At 37.3% G+C, this 20526-nt stretch overlaps 1 protein-coding gene across 2 annotated transcripts in view; it reads right to left on the bottom strand.

Annotated features, from left to right (window-relative positions):
* LOC149934174 (syntaxin-1A-like) overlaps nucleotides 1-20526 on the bottom strand; it is a 49255-nt gene that overhangs the window by 21442 nt on the left and 7287 nt on the right. For both annotated transcript variants that reach the window (XM_090153973.1, XM_090153974.1), the window contains exons 3-7: nucleotides 12384-12461; nucleotides 12241-12314; nucleotides 11932-12040; nucleotides 3551-3624; nucleotides 183-320 (exon numbers count right to left, since the gene is read on the bottom strand). In XM_090153973.1, coding sequence (XP_090010099.1) covers nucleotides 183-320; nucleotides 3551-3624; nucleotides 11932-12040; nucleotides 12241-12314; nucleotides 12384-12461 — 473 coding nt within the window. The remainder of the gene's footprint in view (nucleotides 1-182; nucleotides 321-3550; nucleotides 3625-11931; nucleotides 12041-12240; nucleotides 12315-12383; nucleotides 12462-20526) is intronic.

Raw genomic sequence — 20526 nt, forward strand, 5'->3', positions numbered from 1 at the left:
CTTTGTAGAGGAAGTTCTGCTTTTTAATAACAAACTCTAAGTATAGATGGCGATAGTGTTAAAGAATGTAAAGAAAAATCAAAAGCAGACGAACTTTTGCTAGAATCCCTGCAGTTCCATATTCTTATGTACCTAAATTCTACCTTGGAGGACGCCTCTGAGAGGAAGGAGAGTATAATTACTTGTTCGTCGACCATCAGCGCCAAATTGAGAAACATTTCGTTTAGTTCCCGGATGTCTGTTTCCAGTTTTAAGAGGTCGGCGTGTCGAGCCTTGACGTCAGACAGCGTCTGCTTCGCCGCCGCCTCTTGCGCCATAAACTGTCGAAAACCAAAAGATTTTAAATGCTAGATGACAGAGGCGTGCTAATACCATTTTGTTTGCGGATCGAATCGAATATCCGCTTCAAATACTAATTCAAATATTTAATAATATTATGAATGAAATACTATTTCGAATATCAAATAATTGGACTATTTGGTTTTAGTTTTAGTTCTACTTTGCTGTTTAGAAATTCCAAAACACGCCAAGGATCAAGAATCTAGTCAATAAGAGACCTAACGATTATCTGGGCGATTGCAGCGTCATACCTCAACAATCAAGAAAACCCCAAGCGGTTATTCGACCAGTTTAGCAAACTATTGGAAATACCAAATATTTGCTACCACCCTTTTTCGAATATTGGTTGTATGATTGGGGAAAACGAATAATTACGAACACTTTCAAGGTCTACTTACTTACTTTTGACGAATCGAATATTAAATTTGGTATTCAATCGAACTATTTGATGTCAAGCTATCCAATGAGTTTCTTCCAATATTATTTGTCAAACCGACGTAATATGGATAGCAAGGCCATTTCCACTCACTTAGCAGGAGTTCGAAACCCAACTCATTTATCAGAAACAATTTCCAAACTTTTGTATTTATGAAATACCGATATCTCAATGATATTTTCATATTCCATTCTAGAGTAGTATCGCTCTGTAGCTTTGAGAAATGACCGTTATTTTGAGGGCAGCTTTTTATCTATAGGAAAAAGCATGGGTGACGTCGACATACGTCACACCGCACAATGGGGCAATCTGAGCCCAAACCTGGCCAAAAGTAAAAAAAATAAATAGCGCGTATGAATTTTATTTTAATTGATAATATTTGTTTATAAACCACCGCACACTTTACCGGTGTTTGATTTTTGACTGCAAAATTTTATTCTCCACCAGACTCCTTAGAAGTAGTACATTTTTTTTAGAAATTTTAAGTAGGAGTTTTTTCATAGTTTTTGATATACATTCAGGCTTGATTTAAAAGGTAAAGATATTTTTTTTTGCAGACTTTATTTTTGGAAATAAATATCCAGGTTGGGTGGCGGAGTGGTTAGCACTTTCGCCTCGCAGCAAGAGGAGCCGGGTTCGATCCCAGCTTGTGGCACTGGTTGAAAACTCAGAGTAACTCCTTCTGCGTTGAGTTTGCAAGTTCTCTCCCCACTGGTTTAAGGGGTTTTCCCTCGAGTTCTTCGGTTTCCCCTTCCTTAAAAGCTTGTCGAGGTTAACGGTAATAGTTAGTGTAGGGAGCTGTTGGCTCGATCTCGTGGCATGCAGGGCTTGCCACCACCCTCCTACGCATTGTAACCCGGCCACCTGAATTAATGGCTTCAAAAGTCGCTTGATGACTTAGGCCTAAGGTGGTGCCTAGCTGATTATTATTTATTATTATTATTATTTTAGAGTTATGAAACTATTATACAAAGCCGCGTAATTCAAATAGTGTGAATTCTGGAAAACGACGTTAAACGTCTTAAACTAATATATTCCTTTTAGAATTAATGTGACTTTTAGTTATGAATTCAGGTAGATCAAGTTTCAATTTTTTATTTAAGTTCATGAATGTTCATTATTTATCACAATATCGATTAAAAAATTTGCCAATATTTGCCTATTTTCTATTTTTTGTACAGATTTTTAAAAGATATATGAAATTAAAAAGGGTGTCCAATTTAAAAACGATCCATGGCGATAACATCAGAACCGTTTCCTGTGCTAATTTAAAATTTTTATGACACTTAACACGTGTTAAGGGACAATTAAAAATGATAAAATCGATGACCTTGAACCGTTTCTTCAAAGTCATTGAAAAATTATCTCGAGTACCATTAGATTTAGAAACTTACTTGATGACCAACTTGTTTTTCGACTTTCAATTGATCAAATGAATTCGGACCAACATTATTTAGACATAAAATATGATGAGGAACAACAACTTTTTAATTGGAACGAAGTTTCTAAATCTAACGATTCTCGAGATGATTTTTCAATGACCTTGAAGACATGGTTCAAGGTCATCGATGTTATCATTTTTAATGGTCCCTTAACACGTGTTAAGTGTCATAAAAATTTGAAATTAGTACAGGAAACGGTTTTTGAGATATTAATTTTGACAAGGTTTGGGCTCAGTTTGCCCCACTGTGCGCCGATATTCCTCTATTGTTATATTAAAAAATACTTATACTAAATTAATTAATTATTCCTTATAGGGTTCCGAAACTTCTGGTAAATAATGTTATGGTATAAAATGGGAAAAGTGGTAAATAATGGTACATGTAGATAATGGTAAATAATATATTACCAATATAGACCATTATTTGCCACTATTTACCAGTGCGCGATATTCGTAGCTTGCTGGTGGGTGTTTTTTTGTTCGTTGCCATGGTAACGCGTACAGGTCAGCCATGACATATAGACACCCATGGCGGTCACGTGATTATTTCCCAGGATAGTGTGGCGTTTTGCCACGTGATCTGTGACGTGAAATTAATGGCATGGCGGCATGACGTATGCCTACGACACTACGAGCAAGCACCCAATTCGAAAAAAGTGATATTTTTGGAACACATTTCACACTTTTGCAATATTAAAAATGTGTACTTCGGGAGAATGACTATGTTGAGTTCCTTCTTTCTCTATGGTTGAGACTATGTTGACACGACTCGTGTGGGGGGACGTCACCAGCGTCGATTCATTCGTGCAGGAAGACGTCAGGTTTTGGGGGACCAATAAGAGACTGCGCTGATTGGATTTTGTTCAGGGGGAAGGAGTTTAATCAGAAATCCGGCTAATCGCAGCGCTTATAGAGATATGAAACTCTCACGAAAACGCGTCAAGAAAAATTCAAGTATCACCGCCGCCCTCGGCCGGGAGAAAACCCATTTTTCACATATGGCATCGCCATAGGGAACTAACACTCCGTAGCTTTGGCTTTGGCCGCCATGTTGGGTAGAATTTTTTTTCAATAGGAAAAAGCATGGGTGACGTCGTGAGACGTAGAACTGTTAGCTCCCTATAGCTTTATCCCAGACGTCGAGTGGGGCCACCGTCGGCAAACAGAGGGTCGATGGGGGTATTGGGAGTTTCATATCTCTATAAGCGCAGGATCTCTGGTTTTATGTCCGAGTGAGAGGTTGATTGGGGGCCACGCTAATAAAGGTTTCAACGTAGTCATTCCCCACAAGTGTAAATATAAACACGAAAAGGAAATAGAAATTTGGGGCGTACACTGTGGGTGAAGATATTTGGATTATCTGATTCCAGCATATTTTCAATTTCATCGTCAGTGGCATTTCTTCCAGCTGCGAAACGAAACAAAATCAGGAAACAACGAAAACACAGCATCTGACCATTCGATACTCGCAGTCCATATTACCCAATACTAACTACTAACATTAGAGGTTAACCAAAACACTCTAGAAGTTTTAACAACAACGTAAGTCGGAAGAAACATTCTTTAAAATCGGTTAAGCCATCTTTCAGATCACCGGCTAACTCAATCAAATACTTTTGCATTCGAAGAATTAAAAACGTCGTATGAGCAATACTAAAAAATAATTGATGTATGGGTATGAACATAAGTTTATAATATCCTAGTTTCCCTATAAGTTGGAATCGTACATAGACTGCTGCGTTAACAGCGATGTATCCCAAGACGTCGAAGTCGCGGCGTGTCGCCATCTGATGGCGAAAAATCGAAATATGAGCTTGTCTGTGAAATCCAGTATCGTTATAGCGACGGGATCGAAGCTCGATCAGCCTTTCGCGAGTGTTCGCGAAGAGATAAGCTTTGAACTTCGAATATTTTAGGACAAACCAGTTCATATTGAAATGAATAATTTCCCCCAAATCAAGGATTTCGCCAGCCAACAAACTCATTGCCACCCGTGAAATGTTTAAAGGAAAAGTCCAGGTTGGGTAAAACTTGGGTCTATTTGAAAGATCTTGTTTAAATAAACTCAAAAATATCAGTCGTAAAATTGTATATTTTTTTAATGACGAGAAATTTCGCTCGTTTAAAAATTAAGTTATCGTCATTAATTAAAGATACAATTTTACGACTGATATTTTTGAGTTTATTTAAACATGATCTATCAAATAGACCCAAGTTTTACCCAACCTGGACTTTTCCTTCAAAACAAGCGTCAATAAACTGTTCGTCTCATATCTGTGGACGTTGCAGAAGCTAAAAAGATAGGGCAAAAAGTCGCCGTAGGGAGTCACGTATACCGGTTCTAATATTGTATGCGATAAATCGCTCTTAACGTTAGATTTATATTTTTAACTCATCAGTTATGGTCTTAGGGTTGTCGAAATACTATTATTTGTTTCTTCATGTGCCCTGGTGTACCGCAGATGTCTCTCTTTGTATACTCGTACCATAAATCTATAATATTGTTCCATAAGTTTGTCACTTTGGGGAATATTTTACTCAGAGGTGGTAACGGAAAGACGACATCACAAGAAGAAAATATCCCCCTAGCGAGGCACTGTCAAAGGCTACGTGTGGCGCGTTAGCAAGATTACGAAGTGTCACACTTATGTAATAATATTATACACTTATGCTCGTACTTATTTCGCCAAATTCGTCTTAATTGTATCACGCCTAAGCGTACTTCAATTCAAACAACTATTTACGCTTTTTAACAAGTATGCTGCTAGATAAATAATAAGTTGTCTGTCATATCTCTGCTCTGTCTCGATTTGTTTAGTTGGAAAATTATAATTATCAGTATTTTTATTTCGTAAGCTGGACAGAAATATGGCATTGTCTTGAAGTTGTTTGTACTCCGAAGTATAAACGGGAAAGTAAAACGTCTGAAATGTTCAGGTAACTCCCGACGTTGTTGTTCAAACTTCTAGACGGCTATGCTTAATCTTAAACTTAACTTCATTAGATCTCAGTAGCGGCGCTAAGGGTGGGCTGAAGTGGGCTTTAGCCCCCCTGCATTTCTGAGAGGGGCCACATATTTATATTAAAGGGGCCAAAATTTTTAATTAAGAGGCCACATATTTTAATTTATGAATTTTCTTTATCTCTAGAAATTTGTTTTATTGCCTTTCAAAATCAATTTGTTTACTCAATAAGATAGTAGACCATAAACAGATAGATTCGGGAGGACGGGAGCGGAAATTGAGAGAAAGTTGAATGGACAATAGAAAGAAAAGAAAGGAAATTTATGGAAATACCCCGGGCATGTACGTGTCCCCTCCAGGTCGGATACAAGGTCATATAGGGGTCCAGTAAACCCGACGAGAGCCGCAACAAGAAACGACCTTGCTCTTCTCGCTTCCTGAAAAATGTATAAGGGGTTACTAAATTTGTAAAATGGAGTGAAGCTACACTCCATGGTTGTAAGGGCCACAAAATAATTAGCCCACCTGTGAAAAAACCTTAGCGCCGCTACTGTAGATCTACTTTAGTACTTGGCATTTATCTAAGTACGCCACTGATGGAATTAGTCGTCCGCTGTTGTTTAAAGGGAGTACAACTTCAGCTTAAGGTTAAGCTTTTGTCAATACTCACTCTCGTGATGCTACAGTTGCGAGAGTAAATCTCTGAACAATATTTACTCGCAGCTGGATGCATGGAAATTGGAATTATTACATTCTAGACTGTGACGCCACGAGTAAGTATTGACCGAAACTCAACCTTATCTTCTGGGGATAACTAACTTTAAGCAGTTCATGAATTTTGCACTCAAGCTGGCGAAGAAACATTTAAGTGTTCATTTCAAATCTACTGTTTTCTATCCAATCGTTGGTCTTTGGTTACATGATCTTTTACAAACGCGTTGACACGCTCTTTTACTTTAAATTTAATTTTAAGTTCGAAATTTTTTTATTACAGACTCTTGTAAGTTGGAAGTCCATTTTCCGTGTCGGACAATATACAGGGTGTCTGTTTTTGCTCTGACTGGGCATTTTTCTCAAAAACTACATAGTACGGGTAAAAGAGGCCCAAAATTGGACCGTGTTTGGTGTTGATCCCGTTGGTTCTTTTAATGCCGAGTCGAATGAGACTAACAAAGGGTACGTCGGGTGAACCGTTTCCGAGTTATGACCGAATTTGTACTGAATTACGTGGTTTTTTCTCTAAGATGAAAAAAAACCCAAAAATTTTAAATTAAAACATTGAGTCGAGTTGGGTATCGTTTCTGTAGTAGGTTTTAACGCTTAGTCGAATGCGTTAAAAAAAAGAAAAAACGTTTTCAGACACTGTTGGAGGATTAAATGAAAATTTTCTAATCTGAATTTCGTTATAGCTCGGAACGACTAATCCTACGGACTTTCAGTTGGTCTCAATTGATAATTGATTCCACACTTACATGTAGTGGTACATAAGTCGGTTACGTTAGAGGTGTAAATGCCAATTTTAGAACATAAAGCACGAATTATGTTTCGCACATATTTCGTTGAAACTCGGAAGCGTGATTGGTCTCATTAGACTCACAAGGAGAGTACCCGAGGTGTTTATTTCCGACTTTGTTCAAAGTCGGGCATAATGTAGACCTATATGAGATATGAAATTTCCCAAAAGGAGACGTTGCACTACCCATTCGATTTGCTATGGCAACCAAAATGTTTTTGACCACTTTTTTCCTTATTTTACCCAAAAATTGATACAATTTTAACCCAAAAATGTTCCAATTTACCCAAACTTGATGAAATTTACCAAATGTGGTCTAAATTACCCATTTCGTGATTCTTTTTTTAAATTTTCGTAGGTAGGATCCTGTAAAACCGAGAAAATCCCATGCTTTTTTAAATGGAGTTTTTTAAGCGGTCAAAACATTTTCGGTTGCCATGGCAAATCGAATGGCTAGTGCTAGTGCAACGTCTCCTTTTGGGAAATTTCATATCTCATATAGGTCTACATTACGCCTGACTTTGAACAAAATCGGCAATAAACACCTTGGGTACTATCCTTGTCAGTGTTAAAACTACTATCGCGATCAACACCAAACACGGTCCAATTCGTTGAACGCAAATTTCGGGGGTAACGGTCCCCTCTTGCCCCCTTAGCTCCCCCCCCCCCCAAAAAAAACCTACGTTGTCCACCCCGCATCGGGTCCTCAAAGTAGACACCAAAATGGAATTTTTAGGCCACATTGCAAGTTGGGACGAATTTTGACGCTGAGCTACCCTCTTTTACCCGTACTACCAAGATTATTAGAGTATTATGTCTAGTATGGGAACGCTTAAAATCCAAATTTTGAGAAAAATTGGAACATTTTTCAGTTTTTGAAAAATTTATTTTTTGGCGGGAGGTTGAAAGGTCCATCTCTCCCAAAGGAACACTCGTCGGTCACCAGATTAAATTTGGGTCATCATCAGACATGTTATTTAGCCAGTTGCATATCTCCTTCGTGCAGAGCTTGATGGAGGGTAGCTCGATACCGATTGTGAAGAGTTCTCCAGACGTAGTTCCTTGATAACCTAAGATCGTCGCTAGCACCTCTAATACTTGCTCGAGGATACGCGGTAAAGTAGGCTACAACGATTTCTTCCATTTTGAGCTTTTGACGACCTTGTCCACTGAACCTGGGATTGACATTTCCGTAGTTGTCGAAGCCTCGAACAGCTCCGAGAACGGCGTTGTGACTTGGTCTTCTGTCTGGATAGCCACTACTAAACATTTGACATATGAGCGATACGATTGGCATCACCGTAAAATAACTCGACGATAAAAGCGCGCTGCTCACGAGAATAAAGTGGCATAATTGTTAATTAGACTCAATAAATGTTAGAAAATGGTTTAAAACTGAAAGATTTCCCTTAAAACCGCACCTGACAAATCGATTTTTGCACAAAAGCAACAGAAAATCTTTTATTAGTAGGCCTCAGATTTTTACATTTGGATAAATCACATGCTAAAACCTAAGGTGGTGCCTTGGGTATTAGCCTAGCTAATTATTATTATTATTATTATTATTTTAAGACATTTTATTAATTGGCGCACAAAACTGGATATTGCCCCATATGGACAACTTGGTTTTTTTAATCACCTCGTAACTTCGTGAAAAATTGGTCCTTTTCAATGGAATATTTTTCTTTGTACATTATTGACAGTGCTCTTTCTCATTGAAATGTTTAGTCTAGCACCTTCCCGCCACATAAAATAATTTTTTTAAAACGTTAAAAATGTTCCAATTTTTTGAAAATTTGTATTTTAAGCGTTCCCATACTAGACATAATACCCTAAAAATGTCGTTGTAGTTTTTGAGAAAAATGCCCAGTCACGAGTAAAAAAAAAAGACACCCTGTATTTAAACTAACTAACTCTCATCTAATTGAGCGGAGCGAGCGTAGCTCTCTTAGCAGCGAGTTCTATGGGAAAGTTTTGTCCGTCCGACCGTCCGTTAGTAAGTTTCAAAGGAGGGGAGGGAGGCGCAGGGGGTTGGGCGCAAGATAAAGAGGCTTGAGCCACGGGTTGCGAGAGAGAGAGAGAGAGAGAGAGAGAGAGAGAGAGAGAGAGAGAGAGAGAGAGAGAGCGAGAGGGTAGAGGGGGGGGGGCGCTCGGCGGGGATAGGAGCGAGTTGTACGCGAACGTTTTGTAGAGAAGTGGAGGGGGGTGGGGGCTCTGATAATTCGCAGAAATTTCGCAATATCTCGAAAACAGTAATTGATGAGGGGAATCCCTTCGAGGGTTTTTTTTTATTGAGAGATAGGGAAACTAGCAATGGTACTACCCTTACCAAAATGTGAGTCTTACTTTAGTCGCTAATTAGTCTCAATGAAGGATCAAGGATTTTTAAGTATTATGTAAGCATAAAAAACTGAGACCCGAATTTTGGGTCCTAAATAAAATCTATTTTAGTCTCACTAAAAGAGTTTTATTAATATATATTTAGATGAAACTCATTATAGTCTCATTTTGGAAGACCCAATTCTGGAGACTTGAGAGAAGCTTAATTGAGAGTTGATTGTGGGTTACAATATTAGATTAGAATAAGAGTTATTTAAGACTTCACTTTAGTCTCATATGGGGAGACCCATTTTTAAGGACTTGAAAGAGACTTAATTGAAAGTTGCTTAGAGGTTACAATATTAGATTAGAATAAGGGTTATTTAAGACTTCGTTTAGTCTCATATTGGGAGACTAAATTTTGGGGACTTGAAAAAGGCTTAAATGAGAGTAGATAATGGGTTACAATATTAGATTAGAATAAGGGTTATTTAAGATTACACTTTAGTCTCATATGGGGAGATTCATTTCTGGGGACTTGAAAGTTGCTTAGAGGTTACAATTTGAAGTTAAAATAAAAGTAATCGTAAATATAATGGCCACTTAAGTTTGATATTAAACAGGTTATTAAAAGCTTATTGTTCAACTGCCATGATGGATTGCAACTTGAATCTTGGTTACAAAATGGTCATAAGGGATGGGCTGGCTAATTTTGGTTAAGCTCAACTCACTTGAAACCCTAAAATTTTTGTAATAAAATAACCGTTTAAAATGTTTAAGTATACTAAATAATATAAATATATATAAATTTTTAAACTAGGATATTTCCTTTCAAGTAAAATTTATTCCGTATGAGTGTGTAAATAAACTGAGCTGAGTTAAAAGTAGCCTAGCATCTAGAGCCAGCCATGAAGTCTGAAGATTTTAGAACTTACAATCCAGCATGGCAGCTGAACATAGTAGTCATTTTTGTTTCAGTGTTTAATAATTATTTTAACGTTGGATTTGAACGGACACCCGACCGTGAAAGTAGTCTGCTGTATAGCGACCGCCATGCAATAACTGGTGAAGAATTTAACTATAAATCACAGTGGACTGCTCACATATAGGGCACCCTGGTTGTACTCATATCGGCAGATTTATCAGTATATCCAGAGTTTAGATCGAGTCTCCTAAAAATCGCATTAAAAAAGTCTTAGTAGAGTCTCCTACAAATAGTAAAACGCAGGTATAAATAGAGTCTCCTACAAATAGTAAAACGCAGGTATAGAGTCTCCTACAAATAGTAAAATACAGGTCTTAATTGAGGCTCCTACAGAAAGCGAATTTTAATGCAGTGTCTTTCAAATCGCAAAAATCATGTCTAAATTGAGTTTCCTAAAAATTAAAAAATATGGGTTTAAACCGAATCTCCTAGAAAACACGGAAATAGTGTTTAAATCAAGTCTCAAACAAATCGCAAAAAAACAAGTTTAAATTAAGTCTCCCACAAATAGTAAAACGCGGGACTAAATTGGGTCCCTACAAATAAAAAATCTGGGTTTAAATCAAATCTCCCAGAAATCACGGAAAAAGGGGTTTAAATCAAGTCTCAAACAAATCGCAAAAAACAAATCTAAATTAGGTCTCATAGCAAGATCTTAAATAGAGCTAAAAACGAGTCTTCTTTAAGGCTAGCTTAAAGAAACGTAAATAAAACTTGATTGTATCTAGATTTAAGTATATTTTTAGTCTGAGTTTTGGACTGTGGGAGACATATTCATGATTTATTATGGGCTTTGAATAAGTCTTTTTTAAGGTTTTATTTTCGAAACATAATTTTGGTAAGGGTATAGGCAAAGTCATTGACCTTATCTATATTTCCACCGATACTCGCGAGTATTTAAACGAGTTGCCACTTTGTGTGCTTGTTAATTTTCCAACATACTCAGTTCCGTCGTTATACAACAATCTGATACCGATCCCAGCAGTCACCGTTTCGTTTAAAAAGGGGGCGGCCACTTGTACTCGTAAGCAATTCCAACTGCAACTTGCTTACGCAATCAGCATTCATCGTTCCCAGGGCTTAACACTTCAGCAAGCAGTTGTTGTTCAAAACAAGTTGGCAAGCCAAAATATACCTCTCCTCGGAAGAGTTTTTAATTTTCAGTGAAGCGTAACTGTATCCGTGGTTCTGCGGTAGAACGCTCACCTGTCGTGCAAGAGGGCTCGGGTTCAAATCCCGGCCGATTAAAAAATTGTACTACACCCAATGACAAAAAGAGGGCGCTTTTGGAAAAACCTTTTCCCTGATTCTAAGAAACTGGGTAGGCAGTGATTACCCTTTGCCCCGAAAATGGGAACGCGTTCGCAGGCCTGACTGACAGACCCACCCACAGACAGACAGACAGACACGGTGGTTGTATAACCCCTCCTAGGGTACAAAGTCCCCTCGGAGAGGTAAAAAAGAACTGGAGAGGCTGAAACTACTATGATATGTGTATGTCATAAAAATAAAAGTTATTACCTTAATTTCTTTAAATGTGTGTTCAATATTTGAATTATTTATATTGTCGCTAGCTCGTTCCGCTCAGGTTTTTGTCAAAAATACCCGTTGGGGTTTTGTGACGCCCTAGTATTATTTCAGAACGAACACCAAAAATGTACTTATTTATACTTGGGGTGAATGACTATCTTGTGACGCGGGCATCTTGGTCAAATTTCCCCCTGCAGTACGAGAGGGGGGAAGGAAAAACGTCCCCGGTGCGCGCTTCAATCGCGTCAGAAGACGTCAATTTTAGGGGGCATAAGCGTAGAGGGATTGGATCAGCGCTAAAAATCGTCCCAAACTATTCATTCTGCCCGAGTAGAACTAAACACATTCTTGCGAAGTTTATCTAGTGATATCTGGTTTCGTGTGATCAAGCTGGTTTCCACATACTTATTTCCAACTGCCTTCTAAATTGTTTTTTGCATCTCTCCCTGTAACTGACTTGGCTGCTTTTATACGTTTCCACGACATCCATGAATTCACGCGTTAGTTTGTTGTACTGTGGGAAAGTAAAGGAATTTAACTTGCTTTCAGTGAAGTCGCCAGGGTATTTAGGATATATAAATGACTTCCAGAGTGAATCATTTTGGACAGTACTCAGTTTTAGAACTGTACGGCAGAACTGCCCAAACAAATAGCACCTGGTGCTCAGACTTCGATTGTTGTACGATTAAAGGCAGAAATAATAGACAATGTAACCTGTATTTGTCGTATTCTTGAATGAGCTGGTGTTCCTTTGTTCTTGTCGTACAACTCAATATTGCGCTTCATTGCTAAACGAAAATCCCAAAAATATATGATCTTACGAACACGATAATGTAAAGTATTCGAAGAACGCTTACTGTTTAATCTTTTTCGAATCCCATCCATTAGATTCCTCACGTCACCCATTAATTGTTCTAGATTCTTCTTCTCACGTTCTAGAAAGAAGAACGATTGTCTTGATCTCAATTAAACTAAATCATCTTTAATAAAGGTTTTTTCGGTTAAAAACCCAATCCAGTTGAGCGTTATCTTAAACGAGTACAGAATCATTTGAAAATTCCTCCCCTTTTATACTTTGTGATTGAATATCCAACGAATTACAATTTTGCATTTTCCATTCCTACGACCGAAATTCAAACGATTCTGGAGCAGTTTAAGCCTATCATGTTGTTCCAGATATGGGTAGTTACATCATGGACACTGTATCTCTAACCGGACGGGAAAAGCTATAGCTTCCAAAATATAAAATCACCTGCTCTCGGAAATATTACTTTGAAGATGTTTTATTTAAGCGTCTATTGGTATCTATAGCTAGAAGCCGTCACACCAGGCGCGCAATTTAAAAAACTTGAAAATCTACAGGAAACTATAGTTATCAGAAAAAAACCGATTGATATGAGTCGGCACAAAAACATTTGTTTTGAAGAAAAAAATCAAGCTCGAATAGTGTCCGCAAGAAAGAGCAAATACCAGTGATGACCTCTTGAAAACCCCTATGCACTGCCGAGAGAGCTCCAACTACGGTTTCTGGAAAGTCATAGTTTTTTAGCGCCCGTAGAAACGATCGTCTGCGTCATTGGTGTTTGGGATATATTGCAGTGGTGTATATACATGTATAAATATTTTGTGAAATTCATTGTATTGCTGCGCTCCTTTAACAGTCAAACAATACGTGCTAGCAGGAGTAAATAGGGTGATTAGGCATTTGTAGCTTTTGCCGGTGCAAGTCGGCATGTGATCCGCTTTCCACGCGGAGGGAGACCAAAAAAACCCCGAATATTTAAAATTAGCCAATCATAAAACATTTTGGAAAAGATCGCTGGGTGTGCTTGGCTGACGGAGCAAGGTCACCAGTCGTTAACTGAGGTAACTAAATAACGTAGGGACCGCTAACCGCTTGGACGACCTTGAGAGGAAATCGGGGTCGGATTCGATAACGTACCGAACTCTTTTAAGGTGACTTTCAAGGGGGGTGGAAGTTCATTGAAAATACATCCTTCGGTCGCCGTTCGTCTGATTTACAAAGTTACATTCTGATGACGTTTCAGTGACGTTGTTTGAATCAACTTCCGACCCCTCACTGGAAAGTCACTTTAAGTTAATTAAAAAAAAACATACATTTTGTACAGACCTATTTTAATTCCCGAACAACTTCAGAAAGTTAAGTTATTGGTAGTTCTGAAATATATTTTCGGGATGGTTATTGTCCGTTATCAGTTTCCTAGGCCTTAGAGCAACGACCCCGATTCTTAGGCGTTAAAAACCTTATAAACGTTATTTTGCGTTGCAAAAAGTGAAAATTCTACCGAGAGTTAAAGGAACTATATCACCACCCATTTAAAACAAAATAGAGTTGTATTTCGTTTTTTAGATAGCGATGGCGCCAGGGTAGAAACGGACTCACGTGGTTATGTTTGCCAGGAAGATAAGATAGTAGAGTCCATTTAGGTATTTGGGGTAGAACTTCGCAAAAGAATGTTCCACGTTGAGTCTCTAAATGGACGCTTCTAGGAAAAACTCCGCTCAAGAGGCACGTGTGCTCCAAGTGCACTATTGTAAATAGTTTTTAGGTAGACATGATATTCCTCTCTGTCTCGGTTTTTTTTTTGATGAAGAGAAGTTTTAGAAGCTCTTGTGAATCCGCGATAGGAAGAAGATTAAATATTTTAAACCACAGCCGGCTGTTTTATGAAATCAGGGTCTAATTGAAAAATGGAGAAAGAGAAAATTAAACAATGTAAAGTAAATTTAGAACAAGAAGGTTTTCAGCGGTGGTCCATTTACTTCTTTATCTGGAAGCTGCGAATTGGTCTTATTGGTTGAGCAGGGGACTTTTCCAGGTGCGCATTTGCTCAAATTAGTGCGAGTCAGCCCCATGCCCGACACGGACAACTACCTCTTCTTGGCGCGGTATCGTTTTTTTATCGTGAATCTACTGCACGCGTTTCTACATTTGGACAGAATTATTTCGCTAATTAATATATTAGCCATATCTCAACTTTATCCATGCCTATCCTAATCGTTTATTTTTGGAAACCGTAAATTTTGTGACCGATATACAGCTAGGTGTCCATTAAAAAACGATCCAGGGCGAATATCTCAGAAACCTTTTTCTCTATTATTTTAAAATTTTTACGTTACGTAGCTCGTGCAGGGGGCCAAAGAAGAATGATAACCTCGATCACCTTGAACCATGTCTTTAAGGTCATTCAAAAATCATCTCGAGAACCGTTAAATTTAGAAACTTGGTTCCAATTAGAAAGTTGTTCCTCATCAAATTTTATGTCTAAAAAACCGACTTAATTTTATCCCTTGGGAACCTAAAAATTTCACGCTAAAAGCAGGTTGGTTATCATGTTAAACTGGCTACACGAAAGTTATTAAGACACGGACAGAACTTATGTTATGTTCACGAAATTTTAAACTTAAGGGCAATTTAAATAAGAAAAATTTGATTGACCTTGAAAAATGTCTTCAAGGTCATTCAAAAATCATCTTCAAATAACTTTGAACCTATTTGATTTTATCAATTGGAAGCCAAAGATTTTACACCGAAAACGAGATGGTCTTGAAGTTCATGATGCTTAATCAGATACACTTCAGTTTTCATAACTAGGACACAACTTATGTTACGTACACTAAATTTTAAATACGAATTCTTTAAGTTGAAGCAAATTGAAGAGGTTCGAGCGTTTCTTCCGTTTTCATAAAAAAGACGAACTAATTCGACTTTATCTTGAGCAGTATACATAGTTTTATTTCTAAATCTAACGGTTTGAATGACCTTGACGATATGGTTCAAGGTCATCGAGGTTATCATTCTTCTTTGGCCCCCTGCACGAGCTACGTAACATAAAAGTTTTATATTTTATAGAGAAAACGGTTTGAGATATTCGCCATCGGTCGTTTTTTAGTAAACACCCTGTATATAAATATATTATTTTTCAGACCAAATAAAATCCGAAACAATTTATTTGAGGTACTCGGTCTTTTACATAATTCTTCCTTCCAGTGCTTCCACGCAGTTCAAAACTATCATAGGATGCTGCAATGTGTGTTTTTTTAGAAAAGATATTCAACATTCCTTAGAATGAATGAAATTCTTTTAAAATTATCGGTTATTGTTCTGAGCTATATGTTTTACAAATATGTCAAGTCGGGTAAAAAAAAATTTAAACTGAACAAAATCCGTTCATTTTTAATTAAAACGTAACCGCCAACTTAAATACTTTATTATATTATATGACATTTCTTACGATCAAATAGGGGTTACACACTTTGTAGCCTACATTTGCACGCAGCTACTAAATATAAAAGCATAGCTTTATTTCTAAACGAGTTTCCGTTTAATCACGTGAAATTTATACAAGATGGCAATCAGCGTTACCTAAATGTCACTTTTTTAGAATAAAGTCCATGTCAGTGGCATCACGGCCAACTTCGATCGATCACGCGCTGTTCGCGCTATAGCGGCCATATCATTCGCGTAAGTTCCAATGTAATCGAGTGAGCAGAAAAACTCCCGCTAGGGCGTTCAACTCATACACAAATTATATCTTTTTTTATATTGGATAAAGGGGGGAAATTCGAACTTTTCGAATTAAAACTGTGTTTTCGTCGTTTTTACCCAAATTTAAATCACAAAAATTTAACTATTATTAAAGTAATATATTTAACATATTCTACCGAAATATTAATGCCAAAATATACCCAATATTTTAAATACCGTGAGAAAAACGCGTTAATAAGCCAAGTGATAGGTTTTTTTTGGGTGGTGTTCTTGGCGCTATTTTTAAAGCGTGTATACGGGAGACGCGTTTTTTATTTACCAAACGTTAATATATTTTATATAAAATCTTAAAGTTTTTTGGTCCATGGTTAGGTAAGATTAATTGCTGAATAATTAAAAAAATTAATAATGTGTTTTAATGGGTTTTTTGCATACTAATTAGAGAAAATGCCATCTTGTTGTGTGCCAAATTGCACATCCAACACGCGAAACATCAAGCATTTAGCATTTCATTATATTCCCGCAGATGAAAATCTTTGCAAATTGTGGCTTAACAACATTAAAAGAAAAGACTTTCAAGTAAATGATAAAAGTGCATCAGATGTTGTATGTAGCTTACATTTCTTGCCTTCAAAATGGTTTGATATCCACAACGTTTGTAATAGGCATCACGGCATTGAATCTAGGAACCCCAACAAAAATCATTTTTTCTCCGTCAATGATGAAAGACTTTCATGGCGTCAGACAGCCTTTTTGGAATATTTAAATCAAGTTATATGTGTTGACCAGCATCAAATATTACCTAATGAAACTCACCAAGCAATTAAATTGACAACCGAGTCTACAGTAGCCTGCACAAAATATTTACTGAAACATGGATTTGAATTTGTGTTGACTCGGAAACTAACAAATGACCCTGTAGAGATGTTTTTCTAGTATTTTGAGACAAATGTCAGGAGCCAACGACATCCGACGAACGACATGCTAGATGCTAGGGCAGTCGTTTTCTCCATAGAAAACATTCTTAAAAAGGGAACCATTATGTCATCAGTGATTTCTTCAAATGTAGCAGCTGATAGTTTTTGTGCAATTGAAGCCTACAGAGATGACTGCGTGGATTCGAGAATTAACCAAAGACCACTTGAAAATTGTAATAGGCAGATTTCTGAAGAAGGCCTAAAAATTTTAGACACCCTTTTAGTGTACCCCGAAAACCAACGCTCTACCTTGAAATTAGCTAGTTTAGCTTACATAGCTGGATACATTTTGAAAGAACTGGAGAAGAAGGAGGATTTATGAAGCTCTTGCATAGGTAACATTTCACAGCTTAATCAAGGATGTAGACAGAGGAAACCTTCGATATCCCAGTCATCAATTTGTGTTGGTCATATCGACAATTGTTACTTTTGTAGAACCACGGACTGTAAATTTTAGAGGACCGGTATTCCCGAGGTATTTTATGCCCCGTTCACCGATCAGGTTCACGGAAGTCAGTCAAGGTCATTAAAAAAAACTAAAGTAAACGAAATGGCGCGGGTCTTTCGGTCGGCCAGATTTCCAGATAACATGCGTGGGGGGGGGGGGGGACTATCTCTATGCGTGGTACAAATGACCTTGACGGACTTTATCTCTCTATTTCGAAGTGATTGATGCGCTGGGAAACCAAAATTCTACAGGGGAAGGCTACGCTTTACTCGTCCTCTAAAATTTACAGTCCGTGATAGAACATGAATTTCCATTCATAAAACATTCTCAAGGTATGTACTACGAAATCGAGTCGCATGTATTACCCAAACTAGAGATATGCCATGCATTAACTTCCCTTCACGAAAACCATACCAAAACCATTGCTAAAATAATCTGTAAAAAATTAATACCACCCATATTAGATAACACCACACATACAGTTTCAGCAAGATTTGAAAAAGTTAAGGAAGTTAAATACAAACCTCTTTAAAGCAAAATTCATCAATTGAATTAATTATTTATTTTATATTTATAGTTCAATGTGTTATTTTCAGTATTAATTATTTCGAAAAACATGTGGCTTAAGGCTTAAGATGCTTTAAGTTAATAGGCCAAAACTATTCGATCGCTTTGGGACGAAAAGAGTACACCTTTTACCTCAAACAACCAACTTCTTACATACTATAACAGTCAAACTGTATTTTTAAGTTGCTCGCTATTTCCTAAAAAATTACTCCAAAACTAGCGAATAGTTTTCGCCTACTGTGCAATAAACTTTGAGAGCATCATCTCATGACTACACATGACTATTTGTTTTACCTTTTAAAATTATAAATATAATAAAAACAAGTTGGAAAGCCAAAATATACCTCTCCTCGGAAGAATGGTCCCTAGTGGTATTAATTTCTCGACACGACCCCCAAAGATATCTCCGCAATTCAGAGTTATTTACGAAAAACGTATTCTCGGTTCAAACCCTGCCCGGTATAAAATTTTAATTTTAATTTAAATAATTGAGACGAAACAATCGAGTTTAATTTATTCAGAATATTATAAATTAAGTAGTTACAACAGCGAGTTAGACTTACTAAAACAATGCACAATTGAATTTAACCCTTTTTACAGTACATGTTTATCAGTTGAATATAATACTAAGCAAATTTTAATGAAAGAAATATCTACAGATGGTATTTGTATTTTTCTCGCTTACGAAATACTTGCCGTATCTTTAACGCTCATTTTATTTCAACGCTCGTAGACTTCCAGTTGACGTTGTGACACATACCGCATGAAAAAGACCAATGCCGTCCAATTTCCAATATCATATAATGACTCGCACACCCAGGAAATCATTGACTGCGTTAGAAATCGTAGATATCCAAATATCCACACCAAATATATTTACAAGAAGCAAAAACCTTACCATCAACAAAGCACAGAGAGCCACTTGACTAACCGCCAGCTCTTAAAGCAATTAACGTTAAATTATCTCCTTTGAATTAACACAACTATATATAGGTCGTTAATAATACCCGTAAATAAATAACAAAAAAACTAACAAAGTGGACCACCCACAGGGTCTACCCTTTAACCCTCTTATCTCGGCTGACTGCGCTAAAACAAGATTTAACCTTTAAAAAAACCAGATTAGGCCTTCATAAATTCATTAAAAAAAGACTTTATTACCTATTATGCTTACGATGCGTGTCTTAATTTCAGTGAACCTAAGGAGCTATCGGTGGTTCTGTGGTAGAGCGCTCGACTGCCAAGCCGAATGGTCTGAGTTCGAAACCTGGTTGGCGCATTTGTTTTTAATCAATAGAGAAACGCTAAATTAGAATTTCTTCGATGCAATAATTTCAATTTCAATTAAACCAAAATTTCGTACTCTATTAAATACGCTTCCGATAAAGCTGAAGGTCTAATTTTCAATGAAGCGTAACAAGTGTCGGTGGTTCTGTGGTAGAACGTCCGCCTGTCAAGCAGGAGGTCTCGGGTTCAAATCCCGCCCGATGCGATCGCAAATTGATACTAAGACGAATACCGTGTACAACTGGTGGAAGCCCTGCCATTGGACGTTGAGAGGTAGCATTACACTCAGCACTCGGTCCGTCCCAAAGTCATTAAGAAGAAGTTGGAGAGAAAACGCCCATATAAACACAACAGACTCAACATGCACAACCATCAGAATACAAACACAACAAATTCAACACTCACAACCTACGCATAAACATTACAAAAACGTAATACACCAAACCGTCACGACGGTGAGCGAAAAAACACCATCCAAACCAAACCGCAAATGCATCCGTTAACGCTCACCGTCACACGGTGGTTTTGCCAACCCTTCGAGAAACTGCGTACGCAGTGATTACACTTTGCACCGAAAATGACAGACAGACCCCTCGGAGAGGTAAAAATTACAGGAATATAAAAACTATTTCAACGACATTTAAAAGTTTACATTTACTTTGTTTTAATAAAATATAATTAAAAACGTGTTTTTAAATCTTGTTTCGGTGATTTCGACACCAGTTTTTATACAGGGAGTCTCAATTTGCTCGATCAGGCCTTTTTTCTCAAAATGTATTTATGCTAGGGTTCTGAAATTTTCAGGGTTTATTTGTTTTGGAAAATTTATTTTTTCACCGGTTGGTGTCACGCAAAATGTTTCAATATAAAAGTTGTAGGGCATAGTCGAAAGTGTAAAAATAATTTTGGTTCGGTTGAAAAAGACCTATTTTTCACTGAGTTTGGAGGTCGGGGGAAAAAACAAGTTGTACTAGCAGGCAATAGCCTTTAACGTAAACAATCGTACATAATCACAACACACATGTACATTTATTTTAGGGAACTTATGCTTTCAGCTATGTAGTTAATAATCAGATCTGTAAAAAGTTATTGTTAAAGTAAATTATTACGTTCAACACCTAATTAGACAAAGTAGACAAAGACCGCGTCTTCCATTTCGACGGGGTTACGAGTAAGATCATCAAACAAAGATTTGTAGACCAAAAATTACG

Source organism: Leiobunum rupestre, chromosome 7 (assembly GCF_980474605.1).
Source record: "Leiobunum rupestre chromosome 7, qqLeiRupe1.1.hap1, whole genome shotgun sequence".
NCBI classification, from domain to species: domain Eukaryota; kingdom Metazoa; phylum Arthropoda; class Arachnida; order Opiliones; family Sclerosomatidae; genus Leiobunum; species Leiobunum rupestre.